The sequence below is a fragment of the Anthonomus grandis genome, chromosome 4 (assembly GCF_022605725.1).
Source record: "Anthonomus grandis grandis chromosome 4, icAntGran1.3, whole genome shotgun sequence".
Taxonomy (NCBI): domain Eukaryota; kingdom Metazoa; phylum Arthropoda; class Insecta; order Coleoptera; family Curculionidae; genus Anthonomus; species Anthonomus grandis.
Window position 1 is genome coordinate 5,208,637 of NC_065549.1, and position 24,935 is coordinate 5,233,571.

The 24,935-nt window shown below is 34.1% G+C and overlaps 3 protein-coding genes across 9 annotated transcripts in view; 1 reads left to right on the top strand and 2 right to left on the bottom strand.

Moving 5' to 3' along the window:
- LOC126734802 (inositol hexakisphosphate and diphosphoinositol-pentakisphosphate kinase) overlaps positions 1 to 7,626 on the top strand; it is a 61,962-nt gene extending 54,336 nt beyond the window's left edge. For all 6 annotated transcript variants that reach the window (XM_050438544.1, XM_050438542.1, XM_050438541.1 and 3 more), the window contains 2 exons: positions 6,307 to 7,205; positions 7,256 to 7,626. In XM_050438544.1, coding sequence (XP_050294501.1) covers positions 6,307 to 7,205; positions 7,256 to 7,402 — 1,046 coding nt within the window. In that variant the 3' untranslated portion in view covers positions 7,403 to 7,626. The remainder of the gene's footprint in view (positions 1 to 6,306; positions 7,206 to 7,255) is intronic.
- Positions 461 to 5,173, bottom strand: LOC126734803 (uncharacterized). Its single transcript, XM_050438546.1, has 2 exons — positions 5,080 to 5,173; positions 461 to 1,850 (listed from the first exon to the last, which is right to left on the bottom strand). Exon 2 carries the CDS (start codon positions 1,746 to 1,748, stop codon positions 840 to 842), a length of 909 nt encoding a protein of 302 aa, XP_050294503.1. The 5' UTR covers positions 1,749 to 1,850; positions 5,080 to 5,173; the 3' UTR covers positions 461 to 839.
- Positions 7,627 to 16,343: 8,717 nt separating the features above from the next.
- On the bottom strand, positions 16,344 to 23,788 carry LOC126735433 (myosin-2 essential light chain). Of its 2 annotated transcripts, XM_050439416.1 has the most exons (5): positions 23,651 to 23,788; positions 23,552 to 23,579; positions 16,891 to 17,072; positions 16,687 to 16,833; positions 16,344 to 16,633 (listed from the first exon to the last, which is right to left on the bottom strand). In XM_050439416.1, exons 1-5 carry the CDS (start codon positions 23,651 to 23,653, stop codon positions 16,550 to 16,552), a joined length of 444 nt encoding a protein of 147 aa, XP_050295373.1. In that variant the 5' UTR covers positions 23,654 to 23,788; the 3' UTR covers positions 16,344 to 16,549. The 2 variants fall into 2 exon arrangements, with proteins under 2 accessions (XP_050295373.1, XP_050295372.1); XM_050439415.1 differs by lacking the exons at positions 23,552 to 23,579; positions 23,651 to 23,788 and adding an exon at positions 23,155 to 23,317.
- Positions 23,789 to 24,935: the final 1,147 nt, after the last annotated feature.

Here is a 24,935-nt window from a genome sequence, read left to right on the forward strand (position 1 = left end):
TTTATACAGGGTATTACAAAAGGTTATAATTAATGTATAAAGGCCAATAAAAATTTAATGAAATCACCAAGTATTACCTTCTACTTAATTACCAGTAATGTTCCTTGGTAAATATTATAAATTAAATAACTATCAACAAAAGAGGAAATAGGTCAAAATTATAGCAGCAGAAAATAAAATATTTACAAAATGTATTACTATATTATAAAAAGACATAATATCAAATAATTTATAAGTTGTACAATAAAAATGAACAGTTACACACTTGAAAACATGAAAATATAATTAAACGATTAAACGAACTTACCTGAAGTTCGATCGTAATTATATCGATCGTCCATTCCGAAGATATATTTAACTAGGTAGTACGCCGCTGGTGTACTTCATGCCACACAAGTTTAAAGAAGCTAGAAAATTCCCCATCCCCACTACATCCCAGGGTCATCCGTCTATGCCGCTCATTTATTTAAAGTATAAAATATTGTATCTGAAAAGAAGGGCATAAAAATTGATGGACAGTTCTTTAGTATGTATATAAGGTTTCCTGGAAGTCGATTTTTGGGTAGGGTGGGTTTGTATATCTTCGGAATGGACGATCGATATAATTACGATCGAACTTCAGGTAAGTTCGTTTAATCGTTTAATTATATCTCACGTCCATTCCGAAGATATATTTAACTAGGTAGATGTTTAAAGAATGTCGGTTTTCAGATACAATCCAATTAAGGAAAAGAACCAAACATATACTTCAGTCCTATATATTAAATGAATATTAAAGATCGTTTCATTAACTAAAATACAGTTTTTGTTTTGTATATAGGTAATTTAACAAAGAAAGATTATTTCCCTTTAGAATAATTATTTAGCACTTTAACAGCGAATTCCTCCGAGTTTATTATCGGCCTGTTATAGAATTTTGCAAAAGTTGAAGTTGCAGTAGACCATCCTGCTGTTTTGCAAATCGATTCCATTGAAATACCTGCCCTAAAGGCTGCCGAAGTAGCAGAGTGCCTAGTTGAATGAGGTTTAAAAATGTTGGTGTCTATACCTGAGTCCGTAAGGGCTTGTTTTACCCATCTAGAGATTGATTGCTTAGTGGCCCTCTTATGTGGTTTTTTATGAGTAATAAAGAGGAAGTCCTCTGGGTTTCGTAAAGGTTTTGTCATTTCTATATATTTTATTAAAGTTGTTGCAGGACAAATTTTAGTATTATCTCTATAAAACGGTATGTTTAATAGGGGTTGATTTTTTAGAGACAAAGAAGTTTTTATAAAATCTGAAATGAAGATTTGAATCTTCTCTTCTTTAATTTGTATATTTGACAATCGAATTAAAGATAGAGTTTGAAGGCGTCCTCCCGTTATAAGGGCTAAAAGCGTCGCTAGTTTTTTGCTTACATTTTTAAGACTATTTTCTTCTAAACTCCCAAGGTATTTCAAAACTGGTTGTGGATCCCATGTGTAGTTATAGCGTGGGGCTTGAGGTCGTTTTCTGGAAATACCTTTCAAAAATCTTTTAAGTAAAGGGTTTGTACCTATACTATCCAAGGAAATTAAGGAAATAGCCGAGCGATGGGTGTTAAAACTACTGTAGTTACAGTCTGAATTGTCTATGAGAGTTTGTAAAAAATTCATTATTTGAAAAACTGATGCATTGTATAAAGAAACGTGCTTCTCCTGACAATACTTCCACCATTTTTGGTATGTGCCGCCATATTGCTTTATAGTGGCGTCAGAGAGAGAAAACATTATTGTTTCAGCTACAGATTCTGACAGTCCTTTGGCAATAAATGCTCTCCTGATAGTTTCATGGCTACCAATGAAAGATTGTTGGCTAGAGGGTGAACCAGGCTGAAAGGAGAAGAAAGCAGGTTTAAGTCTGGTTTAAAAATAATAGGTTCTGTGATTTTTAGTTTTTGTAATAATGGAAACCAGGGCTGTGCTGGCCAGTCTGGGACCACCACTATACCTGTAGCCCTATCTTGGATTACTTTTTGAAGTACTTTAAGGATTAAGCAGAATGGCGGAAAGGCATAAAAATAAAAGGTAGACCAGTTAATAGTAAAAGCATCCACCGCCATGGCCTCAGGATCTCTTTTATAGGAACAAAATTTTTTGCACTTTTTATTAATGTTAGAGGCAAACAAGTCTATATCGGGGGTGCCAAAAGATTTAGCCAAGATTTTAAACGCTGATATAGATAAAGACCACTCTGTTTCCGTAGATATAACTCTAGACTCTGCATCAGCCTGCCGATTATCTTTAGAGTTGATGTATGATGCGAAAATAATGATATTGCGCTGTTCGCACCATTGCCATATGGCCCTTGTTAAATTACACAATTTTTCTGACTGTATACTACCCATACGATTTATACAAGAAATTGCAGTGGTATTATCTGATCTAATTAACACCGGACAATGATGTAAGTTGGGAGCGAAACATCTTAAGCCATAAAAAATTGCTTTCAGCTCAAGAAAATTTATGTGATTTAATTTTTCTAGGTCACTCCAAAAACCATGAGTCTTTTCATGCGCGCAGCATGCCCCCCAACCTGTGAGAGAAGCGTCTGTGTAAATTTCCATGGCAAAACACCTTTGAGAAATTTCATTATTGGCCTCTAATATGTTTTGTTCCCACCAACACAAGTCTTCCGTTAAATCAGAATTTCTTAATTTTATCAAAATAGCATAGTTGAAATTGTTTCTTGATAAAGCCAAGCATTTAAATTTTTCTAGGCGTTTAATATACAGCCAGCCATATTTTACTGCAGGGCAAGCCGACGTTAAAATTCCTATAAATTTGGCAAGATAGCGAATAGTACAAAAATCTTTGCTTTTAACATTTTTGGCTAGTTCTTTTATGATTTTCTTTTTCTCCAAAGGAAGTTCAATTGTCATATTACTCGTGTTATAAATCAAACCTAAATATTTCTTACGATGTTGAGGTATTAGTGAACTCTTGTCGAAATTTATAACAAAGCCTAAGTTTTGTAAAGTAGTTACAACAAATTGTATATCTTTCATGCAGCCTTCATATGAGTCATTTGTTATAAAAAAATCATCTAAATATCCAACACACAAAATTCCCCTAGATCGAAAGAATTCTAATACAGGTCTCATTATTTTAGAGAAACAGTGTGGTGCTGATGAGAGTCCAAATGGCAAACATGTAAACTCATATAATTTTTCTTCAAAATAAAATCTTAAAAATTTTTTACAGGAACTATCAATTGAAATACAAAAGTATGCATCTTTCAAGTCAACTGTAGAAATCCAAAAATTTTTCTGCACCAGTTTAAGCGCTGTTCTAAAATCCTCCATCTTAAAGTGAGGACAAACTACATAATTGTTTAGTTCCTTTAAATTTAGGATAAAACGTTGCTTGCCATTGGATTTCTCTGCTAAGAAGATTGGTGAAATAAACTGTTGATTGTCCTTGTAACAAGGTGTGATGGCCCCAAGATTTAAAAGCTCCTTGACTGCATGCTTCATTAATAAAAGATCTTTATGTGACATTTGCCTGGAATATATTTGGTTATTGACAGATCCTTGATAAGGCTCGCTTACAAGTGGAATCTGGTAACCTTTAATCCAGGATAGGATTGTTTTATTCCTTGTAATTTTTGATCAGGAACTAATAAAATAAGAGAGCCTCTCAGCCAATTTTTCTCTACTTACCTTTATTGAAATTTCGGGCGATAGTCCCGTCGAGCAGAAGGCTGTCCCCTTTTCGATCTCATGTCCCTTCTTGTCACATGAGAGGGGCGTACTCGGTTTTCCGGCTTACGAGTGTTCGGAAAACTCTGTGAACGCTGATACCCAGCAGAATGTTGAAATCTGTTTGGTTGCCGCATTGACTGCCCCCCTCCCCTTTTTATACCTAAAGCAGTTGATTTGTTGTTAGAGAAGGCAAATTCTCTCATTTCATTCCCAGATTTTTCGAAATTTTTTAACGCTTTAATTTTCTCGCCTAGATCCGGACCAAAGAGATATTCGCCCGGAACTGTGTCTTTTACCGCCTCTTTAACGGTTTTTGACAAAATTTGAGAAATATAGCTACGACGTGTAGAAGTAGCTTCGTGAAATATCTCTGTGAAAAAATTTCCGGCATCTACTAGATCTGGGAGAAGAATAGAGCTTAATGGCGATTCAGGATTTTTCTTAATCTCATCCAAGACGTAAGTTAAACATTTTCCCAGCGCTGATGCTCCTTTGCTCGCTAAATTTTGATAGTTAGTGTGACATTCGTCACGTTTTGTATACGGCTGTGATAGAATAGGATTTATTTCAGGATTTATTTTTGGAGGGGATAGAATAGAACAGTTCTTAGGAATTTTATGACGTTCCAAAAGTTGATCACGAGATTCTTTAGACAGGCCTTGTAATAAATTCTTAATCCAAACAGATTTAATAGCCTCGTGTAATTCATAAGACTCATTTTTAGAACTATTCAAATCCACCCCTAAAACCTTTCTGACAGTCTCCGGCAACTCATCAAACACATTTGAGGCATCATTGTCAGACTCCTTGACACTAGTAACGATGGATCTGTCGTGCAGACTAATCGCATCATCATCCCATTGAGATCCGGGCGGTGGCGAGACATCAGGAGCCGTGTTTAACGGTACCCCAATGCTCGAATGTAAATCGCTAGTCGAGCCGTTCAAGACTCGCTGAGCGCGCCCGTTAGTATATTCATTTGTTACGCGGGTCGAGCTGTCCAAGCTTCGACGCCGCCTCTGGTTTCGCCGCATAACTTTTCCCCGCCGTTCCGCCGAACGCCCGGGATCGGAGCGAGCTGAGGACGAGGAAGAAGAATAAGAGCGAGACCGAGAATCGTAGATGTGAGAGTTTCGATTGTGGGAGCGAGAAACGTGACTATGCGAGGGGGAGGGACGACGATGACGAGAATGTACATGCGCGGCTCGCCTTTCCTCGTGGCGAGACGAGCGACGTTCAGTTGCGTCATCGTTTTTCTTATGTTTACGAGATTTACGATCCCTAGATCTACTTTTAGACCTTTTGTGCTTTCCCATCTGCAATAAATATTAAAACAAGTAGATGGAAATGATACTTACGTGCGCTAATAAAGCTTACAAACCTTTGGATAAAGGTAACAGCAAAATAAAACGCAAATTTCAACGATCTTTTAAGAACGCGTGTAGCACACCGCACACACAAAACAACGAATGAGCGGCATAGACGGATGACCCTGGGATGTAGTGGGGATGGGGAATTTTCTAGCTTCTTTAAACTTGTGTGGCATGAAGTACACCAGCGGCGTACTACCTAGTTAAATATATCTTCGGAATGGACGTGAGATATAATCATATATATTTCACAACTTATGGGTTGATTTAATTAGGAATTTGTATGAAGAGCAAAGTTGGAATAGTCGAATTTGTACAGGGTATTGCAAAAGGTTACAGTAAATGTATTAAGGAAATGAATTAATGTAATAAAATCACCAACGAATTACCCACAACTCAATTTACTGGTAATGTTCCTTGGGAAATATTATCAATTAGATCAATATCAACAAATTAGCAATAAATGAGGCAATAAGTAAATATGTTAAACGTAAAATACACACTAATTTTCATTTTCCCATTTACCTTTAAAGATTTCATAGACTACAAGATTTGTATAGAATCGATAATATAGAAAAAGTGGTAAGTTCTTTATAATCATGGTCCAAAATACATTTTTAAATGGAATATCCTATATATGAACTCAAAAAAAAGTATATTATTTTAAATATATCATACAAAATGTCATTTGGCCACACAATGTTTTGAATTTTTCACCTTTACATGCAATGTGTAAAATAATTATACCTATAGTACCTTATAATGCTATATCGGAGGATGTCGATCTATTTGCGAAATCTGTGGCCAGTTTTAGAAAAATGATATAAACAGGTTGTTAAAATATGTATCTATTTTTATTAACAGAAATTGTTTAGTTTTTGTTAAGCATTAATTGTTTAGTAGGTATTGTAATTTTGTTTTTTTTTTGTACTGTCACGTAATGCCGTTTTCATCTGCAAGATAGTGTTTATAAATAAATAAACGCTTGACAATCCGTATAGTCTCGAAAAGATAATTTCGCTTTCTTACCGCCATCTGTATGTCGAGGAGTAGAAGCTCTTTTAATGTACCGTAAATCGCCCAAAATTTTAAAGGCCTTGCAGTTACCTAAAATTATCATATTTAAGAGAAACAATTCAAAAACCTGAATAAAAACGCTTATAGCGTATAGATTTCCTTAATTTTTTCAAACTAACTAAATCATGTTTATTATAGCTGCCAGCGGTGACTTAACTCCGATCTCCTACGGATCAGAAGTCGATTTCAATACCAACGATGCGACAGCGGGCTCCTCTTCAGCTCTAGACTTTGACTTCACCATCACCGAGGACATCGACAAAGAAATGATCGATAACAATGAAACATTGACCAGCGAAACCTCGAGAACGTTAGTGAATAATTGTAACGCCCTTAGGTCCGCCCTGGCCGAAAGCACGTCCGCCACCCCCTTCGCAATATCATCGTCCACCGGTAACGTCAGCGTATGCTCGAACGATTTTAAAGAGGGAACGCGTAGAATGAAACCGATTTCAAATATTAAGAGGGCCCAGTCGTTGTATAGCAGAAAAAGTGACGTAGACACGATCGACATAAGGCATCTGATTAAGGATTTTAGTCAGTTCGATAAGGACACGTCCAGTTCGAATCCGAACGTGAATAACACCAGTGTGGGTTGCTTAAAGTGGAGCACCAGCAAAGAGAAATTTTTCGACATCAACAAAGACTCGAAAACCGATAACGTGGACGTGGGTAAAAATTTGAACACCGGATCGATTAAAAAGGTGGAAAAAGACCGCGAGTTAATCACCAAATTGAATTCCGGAACGGGGTTTGTTAAGGAGGAGGACTCCGTTGAGGCGCCCAAGATCGCCAGAATATCCAGAAGTTTCCACGGGAATACCACTAATCGCAGTTTGTTGGATATTGCTGGTGTGCCTAGGAGGGCGAGCGACGTACCATTGGGAAAAGATAATCTTAGGCCTGAGCTGGGGGGTAAAATGAGAACTAACGAGCCTAAAAGGCCTTTATTGGTTACACAGCTGAGTCAACCGTGTGGTGAAAGTGCCAAACTGAGCGGAAATTGTTCGAGAAAAACCTCTTTGACAACGGAATTGGTAAGTTAATATGGTTGTATTTATTAATGTACTTAACAGGGGCGTTGTAGGTGTCCAAAAATCCGCGTTTTACGACAATTAAAGTAGATGAAGCCGAGCATGCAGCCTCTGTTGGAATATCACGATCTACAATGAGCGAGTCTACATACCAGCCGGACAGTATTAAGGAAAATATCACAGAAGAAGTGGATAGATAAAAATTCGTAGTTATAGAGTTTAGTATATAGAAACGTTTTAAGGCTGTTATCAGTAGAATGTACACAAGTTTCTTTAATTTAAAGCCCCTCGTGTTATACTCGCCGTTATTGAATTTTATCCTTTATTGGTAATTTTTATCATGATGATAGTCTTATTTATTGTCTAACTATAGTATTATTGAAATTTTATGTTAAATGAAATAAACCCAACTAAGCTGTTGCAATGTGAGTTTTGCTTATGATGTTTTTATTGAGAAGAAGGGAGAGAAAGAGAGTCTGCAATGATTATGTTTTTAGAAGATGTTTGCGGTGTTGCTGATGTAGATATTTATCAAAGGATTGTAGGAAAGTTAAGGCGTGCGCCAAGCGTAGTGGAATGAATCTAATGGTAATCTTGTATTAATTGTGTTTAATACGCAAGAATAACAGATCTCACAACTACCCACTTAAGAATGAGAAGCTTGATCTGTATCTTCCAACCCCACGGTCAGAGTTAGTTAAAAGCTCTATACTATACAATGCAAAAAAGGCACAATTACCTGTAATTTGAAATCAAATCATTTGCTGAAGAGAGTATTATATTCAATAAACCGCTTTTTTATTAAATAATGTTAAAGCGTTCTATTTTGTACTATGTTTATGTACCATACTTATATATTATGACTACGTACAATTTTTATTTAATTATACAAAGATTTATATTATACAGTAGTGGCCATAATTATAGCAACAAGTACATTGTTCCTTCAAATTATATGATGTGGTAGATTAAAAAAAAAACTGGTATATATTATGATGTATTTTTTACAAAGCTTTTTATTTATGTTTATTTTTTTGTTACTTTATAAAAGAAATAAAAAATGGGAATTTTTTTTAGGAAACGGGTTGGACAAAATTATAGCAACACATTTTAGAAAAATCAATTTATTTATTCTCCAAAGTCAAAATAAGATTACAATACAATAATATTCTTCAGTATTTAGTATAGTACCCTTTAGCCCTTATAACAGCAATGCATCTTTTTGGCATGGATAAAATAAGTTTGTTTATAACATCATGATCGATTGACAACCAAGTATCCTGAAGAGTTTCGAAAAGTTCTCCAGCATTTTTGAAATTCCTGGTTCTACACCTGTTATCCACAATTTCCCAAAGATTTTCTATTGGATTTAAATCCGGAGATTGGGAGGGCCACTTCATAACATTAATTTTTTCATCATGGAGAAACTCTTTTATTAGCCTTGAAGAATGTTTTGGATCATTGTCATGTTGAAATTGATATAACAGCGGCATATTTTCTTCAGAATAGGGTAACATAACATTCTTTAATATATCCTTGTACATAAATCGATCCATAATCCCTTCTATTCTGTGAAGAGGTCCCATACCAAACCCTGAAAAACAGCCCCACACTAAAACTGAACCACCACCATGCTTAACTGTAGGAGAAGTGTACCGAGGATTAAATCTTTTGCCTACAGGACGTGAAACGTATGCAGCACCATCACTTTTAAATAAATTGAATTTTGATTCATCGCTAAAAATAACTCTGCGCCACTGATCAATAGTCCAGCCCTGGTGTTCTCGAGCAAATTCAAGTCGGGCCTTCACGTTCTTCTTGGAAAGAAGAGGCTTTTTTGCTGGTCTGCGTCCAAACCACTTATTTTCAAATAGACGCCGCCTTATGGATCGTTCACTAAGATCGGAACACCCACTGCCATCCAAAAGCCCTTTAATTTTTGAAGAGGACAAAAATGGGTTTTGCCTGGAAATCCGAACAATCATTTTGTCACTTTTTTTTGAAGTTTTCCGGGGACGTCCCGAATTTTTTTTTGGGTACTACCAGCCCCTGTGTTATTGTATCTTTTCACTATACGTGATACAACTGATCTGTGAAGAGCAAAATTTTTTGCAATGGATGACTGTTTGATGCCTGACTTATACTGATTAATTATAAGTTGCCTCACTTCAACAGACACGGTTTTACCACGACTCATACTGTTATTTAAATAAGTTAATAACTACCAAGAAATCACAATATAAATTGTTTCAATATTGCACTTCAACAGATTGAAAGAGCACTAAATTTCAAATGTTGCTATAATTATGACCAGGTGAAATAATATATTTGCAATTACAAATATTTATTGTCAGCAAAAAAACAGGTAGGCTTTTTTTTATTTGAATGAGAAATTTTGTTTAAATATTAAGAGGCCATCTAAACCAGTGGCGTACTTTTACGATTAAAACATACATATAATAGTTATTATTAAATATTAGTAAAATTCAGATTTGTTGCTACAATTTTGGCCACTACTGTATATTTATGGGTATTTAAATTTTATGTTTTCTATATGTAAAGTTACCAAAAAATATAATCTCGCTTTGGGTCTACAATTATTGATATTATATCGCGAATTAATTAGTTTTTGTTGGTAAACATCATTTAATAAATTCTAGTTAATCCTATTTGAATATTTGCTGTGGTGCCGATTTCAATGGCAGAATGGCTTAACACTGATAATAAACCTTAAACCAAAAAGATCTGTTGATATTTCAATCAAGAATTACAGAATTACTTCGACTATCTGAAATGATTTTCTCTTTAACTACCTGGAAAAAATGCAAAATTGCTTCATTTGCCTGTTGTTTATTATTTTCTCTTCAACAATTATTTGAACTAAAATTATTTTCTCCTCAATTGCCTGTAAAAAATAAAAAATCTTCAACTGCCTGGAAGAAGTATCTTCTTTTCCAGGGTTCTACCCTGAATTTGAATAACGCTTGCCATTCTGCCATCTGATTCAGCCCTTTTTTCTTCTAGTTTAAGTGAAATTTTTGAATATTTTATTTGATGCGGAATTTAATGATTCAAAATGCCTAAACACTGAAAATAAACGTTAAAACCGAAAAGAAAATCTGTTAATAATTCAGGCAAGAATAATAGAATTAATTGATCTATCTGAAATGATTTTCTCTTCAACTAGCTGAAAAAAATTGTGAAATATCAACTTCATACTAGCCTGAATAACAATACCGCACTTTTTAAAGATTCTCCCACCTTAACCCTATGCTGCCTATCTTTGCAACATAATTGCATTTTATCTGCAAATCAGTTTGGATTTCAAACGGGAAAAGGGACTCATGACGCTGTTTTCGGCTTTTTGGAGAGTGTCTATGTGTCCTTAAATTCTGGAGAGTCCGCGGCGGCAGTGTTTTGCGATTTATCCAAGGCATTTGATTGTGTAGATCATGGAATACTGCTGTCTAAGCTCAATAATTATGGCTTTAGAGGTGTGGCATTGCAATGGCTGGAATCCTATCTGTCTAATCGTACCCAAAGAGTTACAGTATCTGGATGTTTATCCGATTCCAGATCCCTTAAAACTGGAGTACCTCAGGGTTCAGTGTTAGGACCACTATTATTTTTGCTCTATGTAAATGATTTGGGTTCATTAAAACTGCAGGGCAAAGTGGTTCAGTTTGCTGATGATACCACCATTTTATGGAATCATAGAGATTCTGATAATGTTAGAGTTCAGGTTTTTAAGGATCTTAAGATTTTATCGCAGTGGTGTGCTGCAAACAGGCTTGTATTTAATGTGGGCAAAACCTTTATTATGGGATTTAAGTGTGACGTTCAGGGCCTTATGTTTAGTGAAAACTCTCCCTTGCAATACAAAGAAAACTGTAAGTTCCTTGGTATTACCAGTGATGGTCGCCTTCGCTTCGAAGGTCATATCCTAAATCTTGCATCAAAATTATCCTCTGGATGCTTTGCAGAAAGAATGGCGGGGCATGAGCTGGGAGGGGTAGTTGCACGTTCAGTGTACTTTTCTCTTATTGAGTCCCATCTTCGTTATGGCTTGCCTTTTTGGGGTTTAAGCAACAAGGGATTATTAAACATAATTTTTGTGATTCAAAAAAAGGCAGTTAGATACCTATGTTCCGCTTAAGAGATTCTTGTAAACCTCTCCTTATGTCTCAAAAAGTCCTAACTCTTTTTATCTTAGAAACAGCTACTCTCATTCATAAATGTCCTAGACCTCCCTCTAACACTGGTCATATGACTCGCCAGGTTAAAGATTTTCCCTTACCAATCCCTACATCCTCCCTCACCAAGAACTCACTTATATACCTTAGCAAAAAAATTTACAACCATGTTCCTCTATGTATTAGATAAATTTTAGAAGTTAAGAAATTCAAAAAGAAATGAAAATCACTTTTATTATCCAGGGCATATTATAGCCCTGACGATTTTTTTAATGACACCTTTTGACCTGTGCTCTGACATCATTTTAGTGTTTTAGTTTTGTTTCCTATTAAATAGCTATTTTAATTTACTTCCTCTAAATTCTGTTTTATTGACAGCTTTACTTATCCTTCAATCAAATTTATCAAAAAGATGCTTTTTTTTCAATCTGTTTTAATAATAATAATAATAATAATAATAATAGTCTTTTTATTTAGGAAAAAGAATACAATAATTACAAGGTTAATAGTTTAAAGGCGAGATTCAGCGCACAAAGATTTAGATATCTAAATGCCTGTTCTTCCATATAACCTAATTATCTATACTATACTAAGTTTCAAAATAGGAATAATATAAACGCTATAAATTATAAAGAGTACATCAACCAGCAAAAAAAGAAAATGTGACAGCATATATGCCTACACAAGGAACAAGAAACAAATTCAACCCCACAAGATACAGTCTGTTATATGTATGTATATCATAATATATAGTCTATTGCATTGATTGTTTTTGTTATCATCATCGGAATAGAGAAAAGAAAGTACAAAAAAAAAAAGAAAAAAAAAAGAAACGAAACAACCACTAAATTATGCTTTATTGTTCCTGCAGTAATTTCTTAAAAATGTATTTTTTTAAAGAATATAAGCTAAAAATGTTTTTGGTATTAGCTATTTATAATTTTTGAAATTTGATAAGAAAATAATCTTTTATAAGTTCCACTTGAGTGAAGCAGAGGTTTAGCCTTCCTTTATACCGGGTATTAATATTGTGAACATCTGTGCAAAATTTTATTTTATTATATAAGTAAGGTGGAGATCTTAAATTAATTATTTTAAAAAACATTGAAGATGCGTGAAAAATCCTTCTGTTGCTCATAGTCAACCACCTGGTTTCCTTAAGCTTGATGTGTTTTATGGGGTTGCGCTTTCTTATGCCACATATTAATCTAAGGTACGCATTTTGGAGTTTCTGAATTCTACTCTCTTCAGCAGTTTTCAAGCATGGACCATAGACTGCATCGCAATGATTAAGCTGTGATAGGAAGAGCGAATCACACAGTAGAATTTTTGTTTTTCTATTTAAAACGTAACGATGTGTATCAATATTTTTAAGGTTTGAAAATACTTTTTGAATACATGAATTTACGTGCTGCGTGTATCGCAGGTCACTATCCAGAATCAAACCCAAGCTCTTGCAGTGCTCGACGTGTTTTATAGGCTCGTTGTTGATATGAATTAGGTCCCTATAATACTGTAAAAAACTCTTACGGCTACTCTTGCCCCCAAACAGCATAAATGCTAATTTCATAGAATTTAATTGTAAGCAATGATTTTTAGAAAACTCGTAAATGCTGGCAAGGTCATAATTAATGGCAGCCACTGCTTGGGAACTTTCACCTGGTTCAAATGAGAGATATATTTGAGTATCATCAGCATACAGTGGCGGCCAGCAAATTAAAAACGATACAATTTTTAATATTTTATGCTAAAATCATACGGTATATTTTCTATTTGCACATAAATGTTTTTATCACTTCATGTTAAGCTTGCACATGCATAAATATTTGGATTTGAAACAGGTTTGGAATCTGATATTTTAACAATTTAGTGGACAACAATACCTTGGACAGCTAAATAGAAATGATTCATCTTTTGTTTTTTTGTATCAATTTTTGTCGAATATGAATGTGTAGCATTTATTTATCATTTAGTTGGTGTCTCACTTAAGTAATACAAGGTCAATATAAAACAAACGTTATGGGTAAAAAAAAGAGTTGTGACCCTGAAAAAAGACAAGTAATTTTAAATTTGATTCAAGAAGGGCATTCATACAGTAAAGTTGCAGCAATGCTAAAATGTTCCAAATTTATGGTTCATAATGCTATTAAACATTATAAAACTCACGGCACGGTTAGAAATGTACCTAGGAAGAAAAGGCCTAGAATAACAACCGCAAGAGAGGATAAAATTATGGTACGTTTAGCAAAAAAGTCGCCCCATTTAACAGCAGTAGATATCAGACGTGAAATGTATGCACAAAACGATCCGAAGCCATCAGTAAGAACAATTCGCCGCCGACTTAATGAGTTTCAACTATTTGGAAGAGTTTCCCGAAAGAAGCCACTTGTCTCAAAGAAGAATCGTAAACTCCGATTGCAGTTCGCACGCGATCATTTGAGTTGGACCCTTACCCAATGGAAAAATATACTTTGGTCGGATGAAACAAAACTTAATCGCATCGGATCGGATGGTCGTACTTACGTACGAAGACCACCTGGTGAGGAATTAAATCCAAGATTCACAAAATTAACTGTTAAACATGGAGGTGGTTCAATCATGATGTGGGGCTGCATGTCATGGTATGGAGTTGGACCAATTTATAAAATAGATGGAATTATGGATCAGGAGAAATACAAATCTATATTAGAAAATGTGATGCTTCCATATGCAGAAGAAAAATTACCTATTACCTGGAAATTTCAACAGAATAATGACCCCAAGCATACAGCACGTTCAGTAAAAAGGTGGTTTGAACAAAACGTCGTTGATGTAATTGAATGGCCCTCGTGTAGTCCAGACCTCAACCCGATAGAGAATCTGTGGAATGATCTTAAAAGAACAATTCAGCCAAAGCAATTTAAAAACATGGACGAACTAGTGAAAGGTGTTCAAGAAGCTTGGTATTCCATCCCAGTTACTCGCTGTCAAACTTTAATAGAATCTATGCAAAGAAGATGTCTAGCAATAAAAGAAGCTAAAGGATATCCTACCAAATACTGATTTTTTTTGGTGTAAAATTAAAATATTGAATTCGTTTTTAATTTGTTGTCCATTAATTTTGTAAACATTTTTTTCCCTAGATTTTTGAATAGATTACTATTGATTTATGGTAGAATGTGTTTAATATGTCTAACCCTTATAAATAAATATCATTCGTAAAACTGCATAAAATGGTTTTCCAAAAAAATTAAATTTTGTGTCGTTTTTAATTAGCTGGCCGCCACTGTAATAGTGCTGCTTAGATGATATGAATATTTTTGCCATGTTTGATACATAGATTGAGAAAAGGATTGGCCCAAGGATGGAGCCCTGAGGCACGCCAGAAGAAATCTCTAAAAAACCAGAATCTACGCCATTATAAGAAACAGCTTGATATCTATCTCTAAGATAATTAGCAATCAACGCGCATGCCCCCTCTCCTAAACCAACAAATGACAAAATATTTATTAAAAGATCATGGTTGAGAGTATCAAACGCCTTGCTATAGTCAAGCATTACCAGTAATGTTAGTTTATTGGAATCAAATGCTGATAAAATATCATCAGTTATAGAGGCCAATGCCGTACAACAGCTGTGGTTTGATTTAAACCCTGATTGTGTCACTGGTAAAATTGAGTTATCTTTAACACATTTCTGAAGCTGCATTTCCATTACTTTTTCTTATATTTTTGAGATCGTTGGAAGAATGCTTATTGGCCTCAGATCGCTTAATGTAAGAGGATTTAACGTCTTGGGTAAAGGGCTAACTTTCGCTTTTTTTCCTCATTGAAGGAAAAACGGAATTTTCGAGACAGAAGTTTATGACATGGACAATATAAGGTAGTAGAAAAGGCAGGCATAGTCGGATGGTAAGTATATTAATAATGTTATTAATAACCTTTACAATATCATACTCCGACACGGCCAAAAACCTAAAACTCGTTTGTAATAAGTAATTTTTAACACTTTTATAATAATTTAGAGTATTTTTATTTAAATGAATTTTTGGAACAGAGTTGATAAAAAACTGAATTTTTTCAACATTTTCAAGATTTTTAGGAATATTATTTCTATTTTGTTTATTTTTTAGGTTAAGTAATTTGCTTGAAGACCAAACACATTTTTGTAGCAGTTAATTGTAAATTAAAATATGATTTTTTTTTCATTACGTATTGCAAGAGTGGTCATATTTCTTAGGAGTTTATAACTATTCCAGTCATCAATACTTTTTATTCTTTTTGTACCTTGCTAGCATTTTATCTCTATCCTGCATCATAGCCCTTACAGCGTCAGTCAACCATGGAGCGTACGGCTTGGTAATGCAAAATTTTGTTATAATTAATTTGGTAATGTGTGTAAATTTTATGGTAAAATGTCTTAGATGTTATGTTTGTTTGAAATTTAAAGTGAATTTGGAATTTTTTTAGTTTTTAGGATGCTTGTACACAAGATTTTGTTTTGTCTTACGTGATATAGCACATTTTCTTTTTTTCTAGTAAGACTCCATAAATTGAATTGTATGCTCCGAGAATCCAAACATATCTAACCTGTTATTATGTTCAGTGTATTTGTTTATTTTAAAATTGAAACATCAGATGCTGCCTGACTAAATGGCACTAGCAGCCTCAGCGTTTTTGAAAATATATCTAGATATAGCAGATTTCATCTTAATAAATAGCACAGTTTTAGTGTTGTATTTCACAATTTTAAGTTATATCTATTTGCTATTTATTTTTAATGTTTTAACATTATTTTATTATATTTAACTTTTATGTTTTGGACCTAGTCTAGATTTTATGTAAAACCAGATTTATTTGTCATAATCTTAAATTTTTTTTCTTATATGGGAAGGATCAAGTCAATAACGTGTAATACACTTGTAACACTAATGCGCTACATAAATACATTAAATAAAACGGCCCGAAAATGAAATAAAAAAAAGTATATTGTAACTGACAATATAAATAAAGGGTACAAAACTGGAATGAAGGCACCACCACTTTTTAGAAATAAATGCTCTAATTTACAATAAATATAATAATTGGAAAATCGCCGTTTTGATTATAATATTATAAAACCCACGTTTTTAGGACTAATAAGTTAAATATTAGCGAGGTTCCCGCTGTTCTATCGCTAACCGGACATGACTAATTTCACAAACTCTTCGTAATTCACGTTTCCTTGGGAATCCTCTTGGCCCTGAAGCAGCTCGCCAACCTAAAAACCTCATTTTTTACATATATACCACCCGATAAAATCCAATCTATTACCTCATCGTCGGTCAATTTTTCTCCTAGAGTGGTCAACAGGTGGCGCAGTTCCGCGGCACTAATATAACCGTTTCCGTCCTTATCGAAATGACGGAGACCCTCGATGAAGTCATCGGCAGTGTCGGCACTTCGAGTTTTTGAAATTTGCTACAAAAAATACGAAAACTGAAGTGAATGTTTTAGTGGTTTTTTTCCACTTCTTACTTGATAAATGGGTAAAAAGACTTCAAACGAAACCCTCTCGTCGGGTTTGTACTGTTGGGTGTACTTCTGGACATCTGACTCCGTAGGGTTTTGACCAAGCGCCCTCAGTGCATCACCGATTTGGGCCACATGGATCTTGTTGTCACCTCGGTTGTCGAACAACTGGAAAGCCTCTTGGAATTCTGGTGGGATAGACATTATTGTTACTATTAGATTCTGACTTAAGCATTATTGTATTAAAATTATGGTGCTAATTTATATGGCATGTTATCTAATCTAATCTGTTTTTAAAAAAAAAATCAGGATTAAGTGCCATTAAGAATTTTTCAGGCGGAAATCTCTTAGGTTTATAAGAGGTTTTTAAAGTTAATCCCATTTGTTTAACTGCAATAATAATAAATACAGATTAGGTTTTGTGATGTATGCCAATCAAATATAGGTATTTATTTTTATATATTGACTAATGGGTTTTTTTTACATGATATTTCATTTACAAAATAACATTTAATTATAATAATAATAAAAAAATGTTGGTTATTATGCAACAATATGATAAAGTATAAACCATTACATAAAAACTAAATATTCACAAAGTGTTGTTCTATGTTGATAAAGAATATGCTTTTTAAAGAGGTACTCAAAGAATTTTGGGACTATAGGCAAATTGTTCTATACTTTGTAACACAAAGTTTATCATCACTTTTTGTAGACTGGAATAGTCTTGCTGATCTTAAAGGAATTTAGGTAGGCTCCTAAATATTTTTGAATTATTTATTTCCTCTATATTATTTCTTCAGTGCTTTTCTTCCAGAATGCAGGACAGGGCAGCTCAATCTCTATATCAAGTTGTGAAAAAATGAGAGATTCATTCAATAAATATTTAAGTTAAGGATGTATGTATTCAAACAGGTACAGGAACTTAAGTTTAAGATATATAAAGGTCAACTTTTTATTAATTTCTCTATTTAAAAAATTAAAGAAATTAAATTTGGCTTTAATGAACTTCCAGAGAAAAGAATTTTTATTCTTTTACAAAAAAGCCTTGTCTGATACCATTAAAAATCCAAAAAAGTCATGGCACACAGTAACAGAAGTAACCAATTGGAGTTAAGCAAAAAGGCATATTAGGTCAATTAAACGCTCTCTAATACTCTTTTAATGGCAGATGATTTCAAGCAGTACTTGAGTAAAATATCCAGAAAAAAGTAAAGATCCAGTGAAGTCCAGTGCCATATCAGCTCAGAGTAGCTCCATTCCATACATTTGCAAGGAGTGTGCCCCCAAAATCAAAAACTTATTTAAGATCGGTACCAGAGTGACTCTACTGGAGGAACAAATTCAGGAGGTTCAAGTAGTGACCAGGGTTGTTCCTGATCTCATGGCCTCATTAAAATGTCTTGGAGATGATATTAAATCCATCAAACATTGCTTCCATACTTCATTTGCAGAGCTTAAAACGGAAATGACTTCTGTTAAAATATCACTAGAACAGCACAAACCACCATCTTCTGAATCATCAGATATGGATACCTTACTTACTGAGATAAATGACCGGGCTGAGAGGATTGAGGAAGACAAAAGAAAAGTGGCGGAGATGTTGGTATCGATCAAAGAAGAGGGAGCAGCTGGGGACATTGTTAAAGTTGTTCGACTGGGGAAACAACTGGATAATAGGACCCGTCCACTAAAGGTAATATTCTCCAATAACAAGATCGCTAAGGATGTCTTGAAGGCTGCGAACATATGTTCTGGGCATGCATTCAAAGTTAAAAGTGACTGTACCCCCCTACAGCGAAAGTGCTCGGCTAAGATTTTTGATGAGTTTAACAAGCGGATGCTGAATTGGCTGTGAAATCTTTCAATCTGTTTCGCTGTGATAGATCGTCTCTTACAAGCAATAAACGCAGAGGTGGAGGTGTATTAATTTACATTAGAGACTTTACAAATGCCAAAAAACTTAGATTACAGTACAATTCAGTTGAGCAATTGTTTTTAGCTTGTAATGTGGGCGGGAGTAGTTTTGTAATTGGAGGGGTGTATATCCCACCTGGGTCCAATACGGATTCTTATGCAGGACATTGTCAGTCAGTTGATATTCTCAGGCAACAATTTTCAAACTCTGACTTTATTATTTTTGGTGATTTTAATGTTCCGGATGCTCTTTGAGAAAATGATGAGTTTGGAACTGTTGTTAGATGCCCACCTAACTCATGTGGATTAATACTTGGGGAGTTTTATTCTTACCTTAACTTTTTTCAAAGGAATTTTGTGCCAAATGATGAGAAATACCTTTCTTGATCTCACTTTTACAAATAGGAATGATCTAGTGGTGAGCGAAGCTGTTGACTGTGTTTTTGATGAATCTGTCTATCATAAGCCTTATCATTTTGAATTAACTTTTAACAAAGGTAAAGAAAAAACTTTAAATTTTGTACAGTTCTTCTATGACTTTAGAAATGCAAATTATTTAGGTGTTAATAGTTATTTGTGTGGAGTTGATTGGGACCATGTTTTGAATGTAATTAATATTGATGATGCGGTGTCAGAGTTCTATCATATATTGAATATGGCTATAGCTTTGTTTGTGCCTCTTAAGAGATTCAAAACCTCGTCTTTTCCCAGTTGGTTTTCAGGGGAGTTAAAATGTACTTGATCCAGCAAAAAAAAATTTCACATAAAAAATATCAGTCTCGTCATACTGTTGCAGACTACGAAGTCTTCTCAGATCTTAGAGCTAGGTGCAAAACTCTAACGGAGACTTGTTACCAGAACTTTATTTCAAATTTGGACCAGTTACTTTATACAAACCCCAAAAGTTTTTGGTATAAGTTTAATAACAGGAGAGCAACGAATAGGCTTCCTGATTTGATGACCTATAATGATGGGGAGTTTGCAGGTTGTGAACAAATTGCAGAGGGGTTTGCCAGGTTTTCTTCTACTGTCTATAACAGAGATAATAATGTCTTACCTTCTTCGGCAGGCTGGTGTAAACATGACTATTCCAAATCTTAAATTATCTATTGGATTAATTTTTGATAAGATCTTTCGATTACCCCTTAAACTTAGTGCTGGCCCTGATGGTATACCCAATTATTTTTTGAGAAAATGTGTATGTGCCCTCTCTTATCCCCTCTTTACTTTATTCAGTAGGTCTTTAGACTTGACAGTTTTTCCTTCCCAGTGGAAACTCAGTTTTATTACACCTATATTTAAATGTGGTGCTGCTAATGAAATGATCAATTACAGGTGTGTGTGTGTACAGTCTGCCATCCCAAATTATGACCAAATTAATTTTTATTGCAAAGAACTTCTGTTAAGTGAACAGCATGGCTTCAGTCATGGCAAGTCTGCTATTACAAACTTGTTGCTGTATCAGGGTGCTCTGTTAAATGCTTTGGAGAGGGGTGAACAAGTGGATGTAATATATACAGACTTTTCCAAGGCATTTGACAGTGTCAACCATATCTTATTCCTAGAAAAATTGAGACTTTTTGGTTTTTCAGATTGTTTGGTGGCCTGGTTTGCAAGTTTTCTTTCCGACAGATTTCAGCAGGTACAAATTGGGGATGCTAGGTCGCACCTTATCAGTGTGACCTCTGGGGTTCCACAGGGTGGTCATTGTTCTCCCCTGTTGTTCAATATTTTCATTAATGATATTTTGGTTTGCTTTAAAAATAGTAATTTTTTGTTATTTGCCGATGATTTGAAGTTTCATAGGGTGATCAGTTCAGAACAAGACATGGTTCTCTTGCAAGATGATCTGAATAGATTGTGTGAATAGTGTGTTGGTAATAGTTTGGCTCAGAATGTGGGTAAATGCAGTTACATTAGTTTCTACAAAAAAAAGAAATGGGTAACTTCCTCCTATACTATTGATAATGTTAATCTTAGGTACACTGAAGTAGTAAAGGACCTTGGTATCTTTTTTGATGAACAATTGAATTTTAATACCCATGTAAATACTATTATAACTAAAGCATCTAAGGTCCTTGGTTTTGTCCTGCGCAATTGTAAAGATCTGTCGGTTGAAACTTGCAAATGGTTGTACATATCACTTGTTGTCTCTTTGTTGGAGTATGGATCAATAATTTGGTCTCCTCTGTACATGAATAATTGTATGGCACTGGAAAGGGTTCAAAATAAATTTCTACGATTTTGCCTTTATAAACTTCGCATTCCAGTTCCTAATGACCATTGTTATGATGAAGCAATGAACTTGCTGAATATGCGGAATTTACTTAAGAGACGCACAGAGAATGATTTGGTGATTATTTATAAACTTTTGAATGGCCTTGTGATTTGTCCCGAACTACTTAATATAGGATTTCATTTAATATTCCACCCCTAATCTGAGGGTAAATTGATTGTTTTCTTTGCCTTATCATCGTACCAACTATGCTATGCACTCGCCTGTCGAAAGGGCCTTGAGGCTGGTAAACTCTACTGGAATTGAAGTTTTGGGAATTTCCTTATTGCATTTTAGGAGTCTTATTAAGAGTTTGTAGGATTTTGTTTTTTGAATTAATTTTGCTCCATGATTAATAATTTGAAATACATTTGATCATTGTCATTGATAATAATATATTTTGTTTTTTCTTAGCTAATTTTGCATTGTTAATTGTTCTGACTTTGAGAGAATATTGTTACTACTTGTAAAACGGTTTAATTATCCTTGGTATTAAGATTAAGTCTGATAATTATTGTTAATTAGTAATTAGTGGTTAGGTAGTATAGCTTTTATTTCTTTTTCAGAAATATATATATTTTTTGTAATGGGGTTGATTCCATGTATTATAAATAAATAAATATATAAAAATAGGAAAATCAATCTTTTAATGGTTGAAACTAGAGACCATGTACAAAATAATGATTCTGTGTATCTTAGCCGCATGACTGATAATGAGTTAGTAGCTCAAATAAGTTCATTAAAGAATGGATCAATGTCTTTAGCACTGGAATCTATCCAAATATTTTCAAAGCATCAACAAAGTATCATTCCAATACATAAATCTTGTCAAAAAAAAAATTAATTATAGGCCAATAGCATTGACAAGTACTCTATAAAATTATTGAAAAATGTATAAAACTAAGACTAAATTCTTTCTTAGAAAATACTGAATTCATTCGATAACATCAATTTGGATTTAGAGAGAAGCTTGAAATAGAGGATGCTTTGGCCAAACTAACTCAATTTGTAAAACAGCTTTAGTAAGGGTTATAAACCATTAAAAGTCTTAACTTGTTGAAGTTTGCTGACAGTACTGCCACCCTTTTTGTGGAAAACAACAGAAATTTAGTTAGTTAGTTAGACAGTGTCGAAAGCACTTGACACAGTAGAGCTTCACATAATAACTTAATTTTAAAAATAGAACATTTCATAATTGCATTAGCCATCACAATATAGGAACAAGATCATTTAAGAACAACATGCTTAACTCTCCAATAATAAAGCACTCTTTGACTTTGACTCGAAATCAAAAGTATTTAATATACTTCCAAACATTATAAAAACTGCTTGAAATTATTATAAAATAAAAAATTTAGTTACTTTACTATTTTCTTTTGTAATATGCATGTTTACTTTGTTTGCCTAATCTATTTTGGTAATTCTGTATTCCAGTTTTGTTCTTTATAGTCATATACCTATTTCTCTTTTTTTCAAGTTCCACAATGCACAATGCCCAATTTGCTGTGTTAATACTGTAAATACACTAAAAACTAATTAATGTTATTTTTTTTATGTTACCTTCCCTATTCATTTAGTCAAAATGCACACAGGGACTTAAGTCAATTGTGCTCCAGAATTAAGGAGAGATATTATGTTATACCCTTTGACTTATTAACTCCACTGCAAGTATGGACTACTTCTTCAACTTATGTTAAAAAGTTGAGTTTATTTTCGGAAAAAATCTTTTTATATTTTGTGTATGGGTAAAGTATATAGAGGGTTTAAATTTTGATGTAAAAGGTAACTACCATTAAGAAACCATAAGTTCCAAGCTTGTCAATTACATGAATCATGCATATTGAGCTTATCAATATTGACATGTTAAGAAATACCTCTGAGATATTATAAATGACTCACATTAAACACTTCATGTAATGAAATTGATAAAAAGCAATTGCATAGGGTTAAACTCACTTGGATATAATGGTGAGAAAAGCAATTTAGTCTATGTATGGACATTAATAATATTATTTCCCATTGAATTTTAACACCTAATTATCCAGAAAAACCAGCAAAAAACAAAAAATTAAAAGTACCTTCTACTGATGTCAAACTGAGTTTAGCTGGAGGATCATAGAGGTACATTTTATAATATTTCACTTAAACAGATTGGTCACAACTGAAAGATTATCAAATGGAGAGCCAAACATCTGTTCGACCTCATTAAAATTACCAGTACTGAAGAAATCATACCAAATTTGGCATTAAATGAGATTTTAACATGATTCAGCTTGGAAGAGTATTCAGGCTACAGTTTGTCCCACCACTCCCCATTTTCTCATTCTTTTTCATGGTTTCTTTTATGGTACTTGGACAGTTTATAATGTGAGCTGGTAAAAGATTGATTTATTTGCTAATATTTAGTTAAAAAAGGTTTATGGATAGTGGAATTTTTAATGAGTCACAAAGGTGGGGCCACAAAAGTTCACTTACCTGCCATCTGATCTTCAGTATAGTTTGTCTACGAAAAGAAAAGATGATTATAAGGTTTCCAGTGTTTGTATCGGATAAATGTAATAAAAGTTTTCTTACCATTTTTATTTTAATTTATAGAGATGACGGTATGAGGTCAAGAGCACAATAAAAACGAACCCGGACCGAATTTTTCAAATGCCAAAAACAACAAAAAATTTTTTATCATCAAAATGTCAAGTTTGACATACCGAGGCTGCTATCGCCAAACGGAACTATAAGTTTTGGTTTAAAGTTACGACAGGTTGTCTTGTGAACACAACTTGTGACGTCATATGGTCGGTAAGCTACAGCCGTAAGCTAGAGCCTTTGTACAATTCTATAAAATATAAAACCCTGACAATTGCTAAGGGATTGTTAATTTTTTTTTACGTTAGTACCTATTGCTGAATAGTTGTGATGTTATCTACTCTCAAATCACCGGTTGTCAATAACCAGACCGGTGTGAAAACCCCCTTTGTACAATTTTTCTGAAATGTGCAGCCCTGACGGAATGACAGGTGACAACCGAATGTGACATTTTCGGGAATCGTTATCGATAGGACACCCGGAACTATAATTTTTTCAAGTCACAAGATCACGTCATACATTCGACAATAAGCGCTAGTCGATAATGACAATTAGACCGATAGCACTTGATGGGAAATGGCTATTTCTGGGCGGTTCGGAACTGTATTTTTTTCATTAAAGTTCCGCTAATTAGCTGACTCCTATAAATTATTTATTAATAATCTTATGAATTAAACAAAAATTGGATCAATGTATCCACTCCACATACTACATAATGGAGAAGACGAGTGTTTTGGCGTGGGTTTTTCCGCGACCAGTTTTTTGGATTACTTCTTGCTCTCCTCAATAAAACACTGTTTTTTACTCTTAAACTCAAAACACAAATAGAGCACAGAGCAATATAGGATACAGAGTAATATATACATAGAGTAAAAAAACTAAAGTGACGTCTGACAAGAATGACAGACCGACTCAGTGGCGGGGTTATAAGAATTATAGTGTATGTAAATGCATTGGCGTATTAATAAAAGAATAAGTAAAGTCTAAACAACGAGGACACTGATAGTAGTTTTAATCGTCATAGTACTTTAAAACATAATAACTGTCTTCCTCAGGGAACACAAAATTATAATTTCATGTATAATGTTTTACAAAAACAACTCGCATATCACCAACTGTGAATAAGCAGTCCTGTACGGAAGATTCATTGTACAATGTTAAGTTGAAGTGTAGGATTTTAATTATTAACTAATGTAAACTTTTGTACAAAGAATTGTATAAATTTTCCGCGTATGCACGTAGTAATATGTGGTAAATGTACTACGTGCATCGATAG